Source organism: Trachemys scripta, chromosome 2 (assembly GCF_013100865.1).
Source record: "Trachemys scripta elegans isolate TJP31775 chromosome 2, CAS_Tse_1.0, whole genome shotgun sequence".
Taxonomy (NCBI): domain Eukaryota; kingdom Metazoa; phylum Chordata; order Testudines; family Emydidae; genus Trachemys; species Trachemys scripta.
Genome location: NC_048299.1, coordinates 199,236,062 through 199,249,126, shown reverse-complemented (window position 1 = coordinate 199,249,126; position 13,065 = coordinate 199,236,062). Strand labels below are relative to the sequence as shown.

The window sequence follows — 13,065 nt, the reverse complement described above, 5'->3', positions numbered from 1 at the left end:
GCCCAAGGGGTGAGGGCATTTAAAGAACCACATGTGTGGGTGAGGAATATTCCTGCTCCACAGGCTGCCAGCCAGAGAACTTCTCTTGCAGTGATCCACCCCTACACACTACATTGGACTGGAATCTCCCACTGAGGCAATATGTTATTTATGTCACAGTTAAATTGAGTTCAATAGTCCTTGTCCTCCACTCTTTCTGGGTCTCTGTGCCTTACAGCAGGTTAGATAGATTGTCACATTTGGGGTCAGGTCGTCCTCCACTTCCCTGCTTGGTCTGGCAGAGTCCTGATATAATTATAAACGTGTTTTGGTGTAGGCAGATGACGTGGGTGGATGGGTAGCAATTTGTTATGGTGAGAAGTATTTATGATGTTTTTTGGATCTTTTAAGGGGGATATTATTTTTAATGTCCAAAAGGCACCCAGAGCACTGGGCGAGATAATAGCAGGTATATGGTGTGGGGCACTTCCAGTGAAGAGTTTAATTTCTCTCAGAAGGAGATAGCCATGGGGAACACACAGCTTGGAGAAAGTGTGAATCTTTTTTGGGTAACCATTAGTTTGCTTGGTGCATATTTGTTGGGCAATAAATTAATAGTTAAGTACCAGGTTAACTTGGTTCATAAATGAAGTTGCATCTGGAGGCCTTAAACCATATGTGTTGTGTCAGTGTGCTTAGTAGGGTTCTACCTGGAAGATGATCTCTCAGTAGTTACTGCTGCTTTATATAGTCACTTATATTGGCAATATGTTCTCTCAAGCTGGGAAAGTGTGTTAACGTGAAGCTTTTTTGTATGAGTATGTAGGACTTTCCTCACACCATTTATTACATGCAAACAATGTGGAATACCAGGGAAAGCAGCATTTCCCATTTTATACAGAGCATTGTGAAGTTATTTTTCAATAAATGTTTTAATTTTGTTGAAAAGTATTTCATATTATCAACACTGCTCTCCTTATTAAAGCATTTCCCAGATCTCCTCACACAGACACATGATTGATTACAACTTACTTCGGAGCTGCTTTTTGATTTCCTTTGCAGGGTCCAACCAGTTCTGAAAAGAAATTTTTTTTTAATTTGACTAAAAATACAGTGAAAATTATTTTTAAACATTGATATTAACAGCACTGAAATGAGACAAAGTAAAGTTACATGTGTTCAGTGGCCTTTTAAAATCTCAGCAGCAGATGCCACATTTGTTGGCTAAATTAACTTCTTGCTCCATCTCTTTCCTTTGGAATACTGTAGCTACAGCAATTATTTTATGCTAATACATTTACTTGATTCCTTGAAGGGTTTCGTTGTTGTCGTAAGAACGTCTTAGATCACAGGAACCTGCAGACTAGGTTAGAACACAGGCATCCTTTGGCAGCATGTCCACTGACCTTTCATTAGCACACTAGGAGGCTCTTCTTTGCTTAAACCTTGAAAGGCTGGAGGGACTGAAGAGTCTGGCCCTGCTTAAGTACATAAAGAGGAGGAAGAGGACATGAGCCTCTCCTCTATTTGTACCCCAGTGCAGGAATCAGGCTTTAATCCACTGAGGTGTTCAGACATTGTCCCTTGCTAGAATTTCCTCCAGTGCAAGCTACCCAAAAGGGTGAGGTGTTCTGTGCAGTGCCGTCATCCACACTGACCAGCAGAACTTGTCAGGTATATGAGAGAACTGTACAATACAGCTGTTGAAAGGATGGGGAACTGCCACTGCAGTGCATGCTCCCTGGCAGTCAAGGAGGAATTGTGGCTGCCTCACAATTTCGCTTGGGATATCTTACTGCAGCATAGTATCGCTAACCATTTCGGCAGGCGGCATGGTTTAAAATCCACAGTCTAGACGGCGTTGTACCTGTTTTTCTCTCTCAGATATTGGGAGGTTATGTCCCTGACCTTCAGCATTGTCTTAACCAATGCAAATTAATATTTAATATGTATATAGTTCATAACGAAAGCAGTTTGTTAATCCCCTAGGAAAAATTCCACTTTCTTCAAGGAAAGAAACAAATATAGCAAAAACCAAAACCAAACAACCAGAACAACCCTCGCACCTTACCCTGCCTTCCCTTAATCAACTGGCAGCTGCCCAGAATCAATTAGTCTGAACTCCAAAGTATGAGGCTACAAGAGTATAATATGCCACTACAATTAAGATTGCCTCAGGGTTTCTTTTTAAAGCCCTGTTTTCAGATACTTGTAACTCAGGTAACTCAGATGGAAAAATTTGATGTGGATTCTTATATAGCATAAAGATCTTCAGCCTGGAAGATGTTTTTTCTATGGTGGAGAGGGGGAGTGGGGGGGAGGGGGAGGAAAGATGAACAAGCTGTTTTTACATTGTAAAATTTAAAAATATATGTAGAAATTAAAAATAAACTATTGCTCTGACACTATCATGTACATGTTTTTAAAATTAATTATTGACTTATTCTAGCCACTTTTGTAAAGTAACTTGAGATCTATAAATGTTGAACATCATCATTATTAATAATCTGACAGGATTTCTAAATACACACTTATTTTGGCCCCACTTCAGGAAAGCATGACTGTTCAGGAAAGAATTTAAGCACATGCTTACCTTGAGCTTTAACTTAAAGTTAAGTACACACTTAAGTGCTTTCTTGAATCAGGATGGAACTAAGCATCTGTTTAATTGCTTTTTGCATCAGTGCCAAAATCCTCATTTTAAAAAGTCCATAAATATAGAAAGTAAGAGTTCTCTCTAAGAGAGAAAACAGTCACATACTTATATGAAAACCTGTTAGGGGACTCTTTTATAATATAAATTTTAACTAAGACATATCAAAAGGGAGTTAACAAAGTACTTTAAAGAAATATCTAGAGGGTCCTTTGCTGCTTCTTATCTCATCTTAATGTGTGTACAATGTATATGTTGCATGGATCTTAGATCATCATATCCCAGTACTAATTGAGCAATAGTGCTCAGGTAAAGATAACATGAGTCTTGAAAGGGAATTAGCAGCAATAGTGAATTAACTTCTGCCTGTCTGTGTCACAACCTTAACATTAAATAAACTGTTTTTAGTATTAAATATATTTATGAATGTAAATCTGACTTTCAAGGCAGAATTGGAACAAACCATACGAGAAAAGCTACATGATTAACTTCTCTTACATCATAAATAACCAGTGGTTTGAGCATTGGCATGCTAAACCCAGGGTTGCGAGTTTAATCCTTGAGGGGGCAATTTGGGGATTTAGTTGGGGATTGGTCCTGCTTTGAGCAGGGGGTTGGACTAGATGACCTGAGGTCCCTTCCAACCCTAATAATCTATGATTCTATGATTCTAAGGCAAAAGGAAGACAGGAGAACATTGTTCCTGTTCTTGGGAGGCACAAACAATTAAAAAGGAGATGGCATTAAATAAAGATGCATCCTTTTGGAGATAAAACTAAAACATCAGTTCTGGATTGATCACCGGGAAAAAAAATCTGATGGCCACATATCTTATCCCATGCAAACTCAAGATCAATGCCAGTTAGCAAGATTCCAGTTCTGTTGACTTTCATTCTACTTCCTTTTAATTCAAGAAAACCCTGGCTGATGTGTCTTTTTTTACCTTTTGGTTTTCCATGTCTCTGTATGTTAGCCCAAAGTAGTCCTTTTCCAAAAGATTTAGATGTTCACATACTTTGTCAAACAATATTTGACCTCTGGAACGTTTCTATGGAAAACAAAAGAACATTTTCATCAATTTCAAAGTACAGCAACATTTAAATAAATCCTCTTCGATTTAATAAAGTTAAAAAACCAATATTGATTTATCTTAACCTACACACCTTTCAAAACCATTGATTTGGAACTGTACAAAATCTGCTGAACTGGGCTAATTTGTCTCGTTAAAAATTCAGGTCTCAATGTGGAGTTAAAAATAAATCAATAGATGTAACATTCAAATGGTAACTTAGAAGGTTTCCTCTATCTCACAAATACTTGCACTTAATATATTCCGAGCTTACACTGCACTAGAACTATAGCCTTCTTTATATGCAACAGTAGTAACAAACATTGGTCCAAAATACTCCCCTAAGCGGGTTTGAAACTGGTGGATGATGGAGCAAAGGCATTTGTGTGGATTGGCTCCATGAAGTCCTCCTTTTATGTTTACGTATGGGGGTGGTCTGATCCAGCACCCACAGAAGTCAACGTAAAACTCCCATTACCATCACTGGGAGCTGGACTGGGTTAAGAAAGTGAAAGCGCAGGATTCTCCAGAATCCCACTGACATTTCTCAGCCCAGACCGCCTCTATGAGAGGATAGCTAGTTTTTTATGCTCATTTAGAACCTGGCTATCTGCTGAGATTGTACCAGTTGTGGTGATGGTTTTGTTATATGGGTATATGCCCCTTACGAAATACATTGAGTCCACGAGAGCCATGAGTTTATAGCAACTTTCAAATGCTGTAATTCCGAGCCAGATAAAACTGGTGACCTGGAGGGAACAGTTTCTATTAATAAACAAACAGCTTTAGTAAAACGGTTACAATAGTGAGTGATACTACAGTTCAACAGGCAACACTGCTAGCAGCATGAAACCTAAATCAATCAATTTTAAGGTTTATCAATGAGTATTTTATTTATCAATGAGTATTTAAGCTGTATTATGCTGCGTGAGAGACAGATTCTCTGAGGCACTAAAGTGTCTCCTGTAAACTGTTGAGTACGTGTCCCTTCCATTGAGACTAATGGGAGTGGTAAATATTCCACACACAGCAGGGGACGTTCAGCAAATTTTGGGCTGGATCTTAAGAACTCAAATTATTTCCTACTCTAAGCATAAGGTTTACAAGGCAAAGGACCTCTTTTTATGATCTGCCTGTGTGGCAATGCACACTCGTTAGTTATGCCTTGTTATGTTATTTAGTCATATCTAAAGTTCATACTACACCGAATTCAAGCAGCATTCTGACCATCATTTCATCATGTGTTACACATCCCTCAAAGCTAGACCGTTTGCAGAATCTTCTTATATTAAGCATGAATACTTCTGTTTCTTTTATTTTGTGTGTATATATACACACACACACACACACAATTTTTTAGTTTAACATGGATATAAGCGGAACAGTTTCATTATTAGCAAAATTCAACATGTATATAAGCAGAATAGTAATACTCTAGTACTTGTTGATATTATTTTCATTAAAATAATGAACATGACTAAAGAGCACTGTAGATATTATTTCAGTCTACTTCTTATGACAGTAAATTGTGTTTTGACTAACACGGAGTAAATTCATTACAGTCTGTCACTCCACAAAAGCTGGCCATTTAAAGTCTCAAACTGTTTTAGATTTGTTTTAAGTAAAATCAAACAAATAAACAAATGTGAATGAAGGCTCTTGTACAATTCACCATCAAGTGTTTGAGAAAACATTTTGGAAATGGTAAGAGTAGCTGGCACATTAACAACAACAAAGTAACACTTTACACTAACTTTACATTTTCTTCTTAAGATCTCAGGGCACTTAAAAAAAGGTAGGAAAAAAATATTCCTGATGGGGAAATGAAATGTTAAAGTGACTTATAGATTCTAGGACTGGAAGGGACCTCGAGAGGTCATCGAGTCCAGTCCCCTGCCCGCATGGCAGGACTTGTCCAAGAACACACAGGAAATCTGTAGGGCATAGACCACAGGGGCCAGCTCCATCACTGGTGTAAATTGGAGTAATTTACTACTATGGAACTATGCCTGCCTATGCCAGCTGAGGATCTAGCCCCAGGGCATTGTACTAGTCACTTGCTTTAAACAGCGACAGAGTCCTGTGGCACCTTATAGACTAACAGACGTACTGGAGCATGCTCCAATATGTCTGTTAGTCTATAAGGTGCCCCAGGACTCTTTGTCGCTTTTTACAGATCCAGACCAACATGGCTACTCCTTTGATACTTGCTTTAAACACTAGATTAAATGAAGTGCTTGGCTATATAGCCACCGTTGCTATATACTGTCAAACAAATATTTAGTCTATTCCTCCAGCCAACAGATCCACTCTCCTAAAACCCAGAATTCAACAGATAATAGAAGTCAGCTGTTTTTTTCTTTAAGCTTTATATAGCTTTTTAATTACATCCAAAAGACAGAACCTACTACTGAGACACTGAGAAGAAAGGAAATCAAGACTTTCTAGCAGAATCTGAAAACTATTTGGTTTGAAACAGTAGACAACAACAGGTTTTCTCCACACTGTTGCTTTACTTTTTAATATCAATTTAAATGACTAGATCTCTGTATGGAGATTTAAATCTACAAAAATTTGTCTTAAGAAAAATAATACGACAACTGTTATATTTACACGTATTTGCATTATGACAGCTCAGTGTCCTGTCATTTAAAAGTCATGCAAGGTGTCAAGGCTGATTCCCCACTCTGGCACTTTGAGTGCAGAAGGTGGGGACCTGCAAGGATTCTAAAAATTAATACTGGCCACTCTAGGCTTGTATTAAACTCCCAAGGTTACAGCTTTTCTCTGACCTTGGATGGGTAGATGTTGCCACCACTCAAGTGCAGAACCCCTTTGAGAGCCCAGGAAGGTGCACTTGGGAGTTCTTTCCTGTGGGGTACCCTCAAGCCCTTTCACCCCCCTTCCGGGGAAGAGCTGAGAAAGAAAAAAGAAGGAAATCAGCTGTTGCCGTCAGCTAATTAAACACCATGTGCACAAACCTCTTAAGACACAAAAATCCAATTCTCTTCTTAAAAAAGATAAATTGTATTTTCTTTCTTTTTTTTATTAATAAATCTGGGAACTCAGGCTATTGCTAGATTTTATAAGAGCAATACAAGGATTAAGCACCAAGAATAGCTTTCTTGAGGTCCAGCTTAAAGGTTAAAAGCAAAACAAAAGCACCTGGGCTTAGCCCAGAGAAGTCCACAAGCCATAAAGAAATAAAAAGGATAAACCTAATCGTGTCTTCCTAGACATTCCCTGATCTACTTACATATCTGGGGTTTTAAATGGGTAGTTTCTAGGTATGATACCGAGGATTTTTCATACCTGGCCCAAAGCTTCTTACAGCATAACTGCTGCTCTGTCCCCTCTCCAGCAGATAGAGCCACCACAGACAGACAAAAGGGAAGTCTTTGCTCAATTTTAAAAAGTTCTAGCCTTCCCATTGGCTCTTTTTGCCAGGTGCCTATTCACTTCCTTTTACCTATGCATAGCAGTGAGACTTTTTAACCCTTTAGAGGTAGAGCAATTAAAGAACAGCTACAAAGAGGGATTTTATAGCTACTGGCTGGCTAGGTGTCCATAAAAGGAAGATACCCCCATCTCCTTTCATTTATCACACAAGGTCAAAACTGAAGCTATTTCAGCTGGAGGATCCATGCAGTTGCAGCTTTGACAAATAATACAGAGCAGCTGCAAGTTAAGGTATTTTAAAGAAGATGTGTGTGAATGGAAGTTGCCTTTAATGTGTAGCTAATATTGTACAATAAGCATTAAAATAAGGCAGCTAAGGTACTGTTAAAGACCAAATGTAATCTCTAATCACTTTTATTATTGAAGTGTCACCCAAAAGCCCCGATCACGGTCCCACTGTGCTCAGTGGGTATAGGTGATGAAGGTAAGAGCAATAAGTTTGGCTAGCTATGTGCAAAATTGGACGGTTCATGTTTTAGCTGTTATAAAATGCTCTCTACTTTCTCTAGCCTTTTTTTTTTTCTGTGCAGATATCCTATACCTACTCAGGAAATCTCCACAGCATTGTAGCTGCATTGGAACAGAATATGGCAAAATCTGCTTCTTGTTACTCTGGCAGCTGCTAAAAAGGGTGCTGGAGAGTGATATGTACTACTGCAGGGAACCTTCTTATCCCAGTGCATCTGATGCAAACCTGTGATGAGGTGGCGGCTAAGGGAGGGGCCTTGCTGGGATGACATCCTACCTGCCCATCACATCAGTGCCTGTTGATATTAGGATAGATGAGCTTCATATGTCAAATCGTCCATTGCCCCTTAGTGCCACAATCAGATCTTAATGAGTTGCTGTAAATTATCTCATGCTATATGTCTGGGTACTTATATGGCCCTTGTTATACAGTATATGAATGAGTTCTGGAAGAGGTGCAACCACCTATGTCAGAGACCTCCTGCTGCAAACAGCAAGAAAAGAGAAAAGAAGACACACGCTTCCCACCCACAAGCCACAGCCAAAGAATTTGTGCAGATTTGCATAACTGTTCATATATTTCCAAAAATTCCTGTATACATTAGGGCTGGCCATAAAACAAGAACCCTGTTTAATAAAAAATGTTGCGCTTTTGAAATCTGTTTTTCTTCCACACAGGAATGAAAACAATACCTTTCAAACTTTAAAAAAAAAAAAAAAAAAAACCATTAGAGAGAGAGACACTCCAGAATAGCCAAGGGGTTATGCACTCAACTGGGATGTGGGAGACCCAGGTTCAAATCCGTGTCTGATTTAGAGTTGGTATATGAACTTGGGTCTCACACTGCAGGTGACTGCCCTAACCACCAGGCAGGACACACACCTTCTCCCCTCCTCTCTTCCTCCTTGTTCCCCCATACCATGGGCCTGAGAAACCTCCCTGATGAAAACATCACTGGGAAAAAAAACATTTCACTGACAAATTCCCAACCAGTTCTAGTATACAAACACCATTAGACGCATGCACCTCCCATTTGAAAATTATGCTAATGTGGGGAGATAATTGCATATATAGATGGGACACAGTGTTTTAGTTACGTGCCATATATCAATGAAACAAATAAATAAATAAAACTTCCAGGCCATTATTAATTAATATTATTTTGCAGTGCCCAAAGGTGTGGTAGGCACATTACAGCACAGATAAGACATGGTCTTGCCCCTTAAGAGGGATAACAAACTGGAGGAGAAGAAAGAGGGGGAATGACAGTGGGTACAGCAACAAGATCACAAAGCTTCTCAGTTTATGTCATAATATTTCTAATATGATGCCTATCATCTATTCCCTGGTGACAAGCCCTAAGAAGTAAAGTAATGGGAGGAACAACTGTCTGTTAGTAAGACTCATAACTTAATTCTCTCAATGCCAAAGGCATCAGGCCATTCTCAGCCATCTGTACTGATGCGCTTGGCAGAATCAAAATGAGATCTTAAGTCTGTACCCTGGAAAGTCACGGGTCAAAAAAGATATATTCCAATTTCCCTGTCTTCAAAAACATTTGCCCTCTAATCCAAGAGAACACCCTATACAATTCAAACATAACAGCGCCCTCCTCAACACATTCTCAAACACATTTCAAACATGAATGGGATTAAATGAAACATGTGGCCATTAAAAGTCACTGAGAAAAATATTTACTTAGAATTAGTTTGAGCGAGCGAGTGATAGAGTATATGAGAAATCTAGATTTGGATAATATAAAAGTAGGAGAGAAGTTGTGGAGTAAAAAGATAACTCTTCAGAATTATAGTGCCAGGTCTATTTCAAAACATACACACACTGCTCTCTGAATTCATATGAAACCCACAATTCTCACTGACCTGGGAACCAGGAAAGGCAGTAAATTAGGCAAGCTTCCTAGTAGAAAGGGCTAAAAGCGGTAGATTTGGCAGGTCTGCACTTTTGTCAGTGATTCCCATATGCAAGGGAGAGGAGAAGAAGCATCTTTTCTTTGTTACCCCCTTTTCTATTCTGGGATCTGCACCTCTCCCTTCTCAAGCTCCCCCAACTGGCTTCTGCAGATCCTACCGTGATGGACAGCCTGCCTCTCCCACTCTGTTCCTTATTCCTATCCTACTTTAGCAATCCCTACTCACCACTTCACCTCCCTTCTGCCCGGTCACTCTGGCTTCCCTCCTTACCCCTCTCCAGTTCCCTCTTCTTCCCCTGACTGCTTCTTCTCTTTTCCCCATAGTTTAAGAGCACCCCCAGCTGCCACAACCCACCTGACCCTTCTCCCCTTCCCTGTCCTATGAACACACTCCCTATCTGGCTCCCAGCCACTGATTTCTTCACCCCCCACAATATTGGAGAGAAAGGCTGGAGTGAAGGGACTAACAGTATGAAAAATAATGGCATAATATCCTGGTTAGTGAAACAAATTTATATTCTCTAGGTACGTGTCCACTGGGAGGAAGTTATAGAGGTTTGAAATTCTCTTCAGCCTCTCATACCACAGTATTCATCCAAGCCATTACAAATACACACACACTTCCACTCCTCACATTTCAGCAATAAAATATGAGACTGAAGGAACACATTACTCATCAGACGTGAATGAGAAGCCTGAAAATTAAACACTTCAGCCTAGCATTGTATGGATAACAGGCTTACTATCAAGCCAATTATTCTCACTTGTTAACAGCAGGGTACAATCCCTGATGTTTCTTAGAGCAGGGAAATAAGGAGGAATTTTTTGTTCACTTATGCATTAAACCAATGAACTGCATTGTATTCCACAAGATGAAAGGACATAACAGTGACATAGTAGAAAAAGCTTTTGTATATTCTTTTGTTCTTTATACATATGCCATTCTAGTCACCAAAATAAGTATTGTGAATTATTCTCATCAAATTTACGCTAGAAAAGCATTTTATTTATTACACTGCTCTACAGCCAAAATACTTCTGAAATAAATGTAGTCAAACTTTACTAATTCTGGATCACTGAGAACAAAAATGATGCTTAAAATTGTTGATTGGCTCTAGTTTTCAAGATATGCTATTGGGTCAGTATATACGAACCTTGACTTGGGAATGGCGGAGGATAAGTGAGTTATAAAGGGAAGGGATCTCAATTTAAACCAGAAATGACTAAAATACATCTTTGACTGGATCTACCAATAAATCTATGACTGGGTTTGGACAGTACTTGCTTTTTAGGCAAAACAATGAATGATGCAATCTGAAGCTGGTATTGCGTCATACATGATATGAATTGCATCATGTTATTCCTAGAAGTCATGGATGATGCAACCATAACAAAGCTTACATCACTCTGCTGAACAAATTGCCCTATATCAGCTCTAGAAATCATGTCGTGCTCTCTTATTTGTCAGTGTTTGATTTTGCAAAGGGACACATTTCTGTTTAGCCAAAGTGAGCAGAGATGCCTCGTACTTGTGTGAACAGCGCAGATAACTTCTGCTATGTTTGTGGTGAAGTGACTTTTCTATCATAAAAGCGCAGTATAACCACTATGGTTAAGAAAGCCTATCACCTTTATTTTGGCTGCAAAATTGGAGATCAGGACAAGAGGTGGGCCCCACACATATGCTGCAACACTTGTGCAACAAATCTTCGCCAGTGGTTGAACAGGAAAAGGAAATCTATGCCTTTTGCAGTGCCAATGATTTGGAGAGAGCCAACAGATCATACCAGCAATTGTTACTTCTGCATGGTGCCTCCAGTTGGGAAAGGTGTGTCAAAGAAGAAAAAGTGGACTGTGCATTATCCAAACATTCCATCAGCAATACGCCCAGTACCGCACGGAGAAGGACTGCCGGTTCCTGATGCACCAGAATCATTCTCACTTGAGTCAGACGAGAAAGAGGAAGAGGATGAAACTTCTGGTCCTGAACCATCAATATCACAGGACCCACATTTTCTCCCATCCTCCTGCTCTGAACCACACCTCATAACACAAGGTGAACTGAATGACCTTGTCAGGGATTTGGAACTACCCAAGAGTAAGGCAGAGCTGTTGGGCTCCAGACTACAGCAGTGGAATCTCCTGGCAGGTGATGTTAGGGTTTCTATGTTCCGTGACCGTCAAAAGGATCTTGTCCCATTCTTCTTCATGGAAGGTGATCTTGTAGCCTGCAACAACATCGATGGTGTGATGGCAGCCCTCAACATCGTTCACGATCCAGATGAGTGGAGACTGTTCATTGATTCATCGAAGACAAGTCTTAAAGCTCTTTTACTGCATAATGGCAATGTTTTGCCATCAATTCCTGTTGGTCATGCAGTCCATATGAAGGAAGCCTATGACAACATGAAACAACTTTTGAGGTGCATAAACTATGACCAACATCAGTGGCAGTTTTGTGGCGATTTGAAGGTTGTTGCTCTCTTGCTTGGTCCTCAGACTGGATACACAAAGTACTGCTGTTTTCTCTGCGAATGGGATAGTCGTGCAAGAGATTCCCACTACATCAAGAAAGATTGGCCACTCTGACAGTCACTGGAGCCTGGGAGGAAAAGTGTTCAGCATCCCCCACTTGTTGAATCAAGGAAGATTTTGTTACCACCCTTACACATCAAACTGGGTCTGATGAAGAACTTTGTCAAGGCCATTGACAAAACACAAGCAGCTTTCAAGTACCTCCGTGGAAAATTTCCAAGGTTAAATGAAGCTAAGATAAAGGAAGGTGTCTTTGTTGGTCCTCAGATTCGTGAACTTCTTTGAGATGATGCATTTGACCATGCACTGCGTGGCAAGGAAAGCCTTCAGTTAGTGGCAATAAATTTTCTCGGAAACAACAAGGCAGACAACTACAGGTTGTTGGTGGAAAACCTCCTCAAGGCATACAAAAGCCTTGGTTGCAACATGTCACTAAAGATACATTTTTTGCACTCTCATCTAGATTTTTTTCCACCGAACTGTGGAGCAGTGAGCGACGAGCACGGCGAGCGATTCCACCAGGACATTGCAACAATGGAGAAACGCTATCAGGGCAAATGGAGCCCATCAATGCTTGCAGACTATTGCTGGCCAGTGACAAGAGATGCTCCATTTAATGAATACAAGAGACAAGCCAAGAAGCGCTGAGTAGACACTGAATAGGACTAAACTATGTACATAATAGTTTTTTGCCTTTTGTTTCATAATCAATTTTATTTATATAACCCTTTTGCTGATTTTTAAAATGTTACATAAACAGGACAGGTGAAATATTATCATGTAAAGCAACCATAAACACATGAAAAGTCCTAGGTTTACAATTTATGATTAAAACTCTATCTACACAATATACATACACATAAAATGTAAAAACTTAAATATCTTAGAAACAGTAGCCAATCAGTTGTTTTAATTGTCATATTTGAATTCAGCACATCAAAATACATAATAAATAGCACATTTTATCTCTG

The 13,065-nt window shown here is 39.6% G+C and overlaps 1 protein-coding gene across 31 annotated transcripts in view; it reads right to left on the bottom strand.

Annotated features, from left to right (window-relative positions):
- The window catches only part of EPB41L3 (erythrocyte membrane protein band 4.1 like 3), a 192,879-nt gene that overhangs the window by 48,005 nt on the left and 131,809 nt on the right, over positions 1 to 13,065 (bottom strand). For all 31 annotated transcript variants that reach the window (XM_034762672.1, XM_034762662.1, XM_034762663.1 and 28 more), the window contains 2 exons: positions 3,576 to 3,680; positions 1,012 to 1,054 (listed from right to left, as the gene is read on the bottom strand). In XM_034762672.1, the coding sequence (XP_034618563.1) occupies positions 1,012 to 1,054; positions 3,576 to 3,680 (148 nt within the window). The remainder of the gene's footprint in view (positions 1 to 1,011; positions 1,055 to 3,575; positions 3,681 to 13,065) is intronic.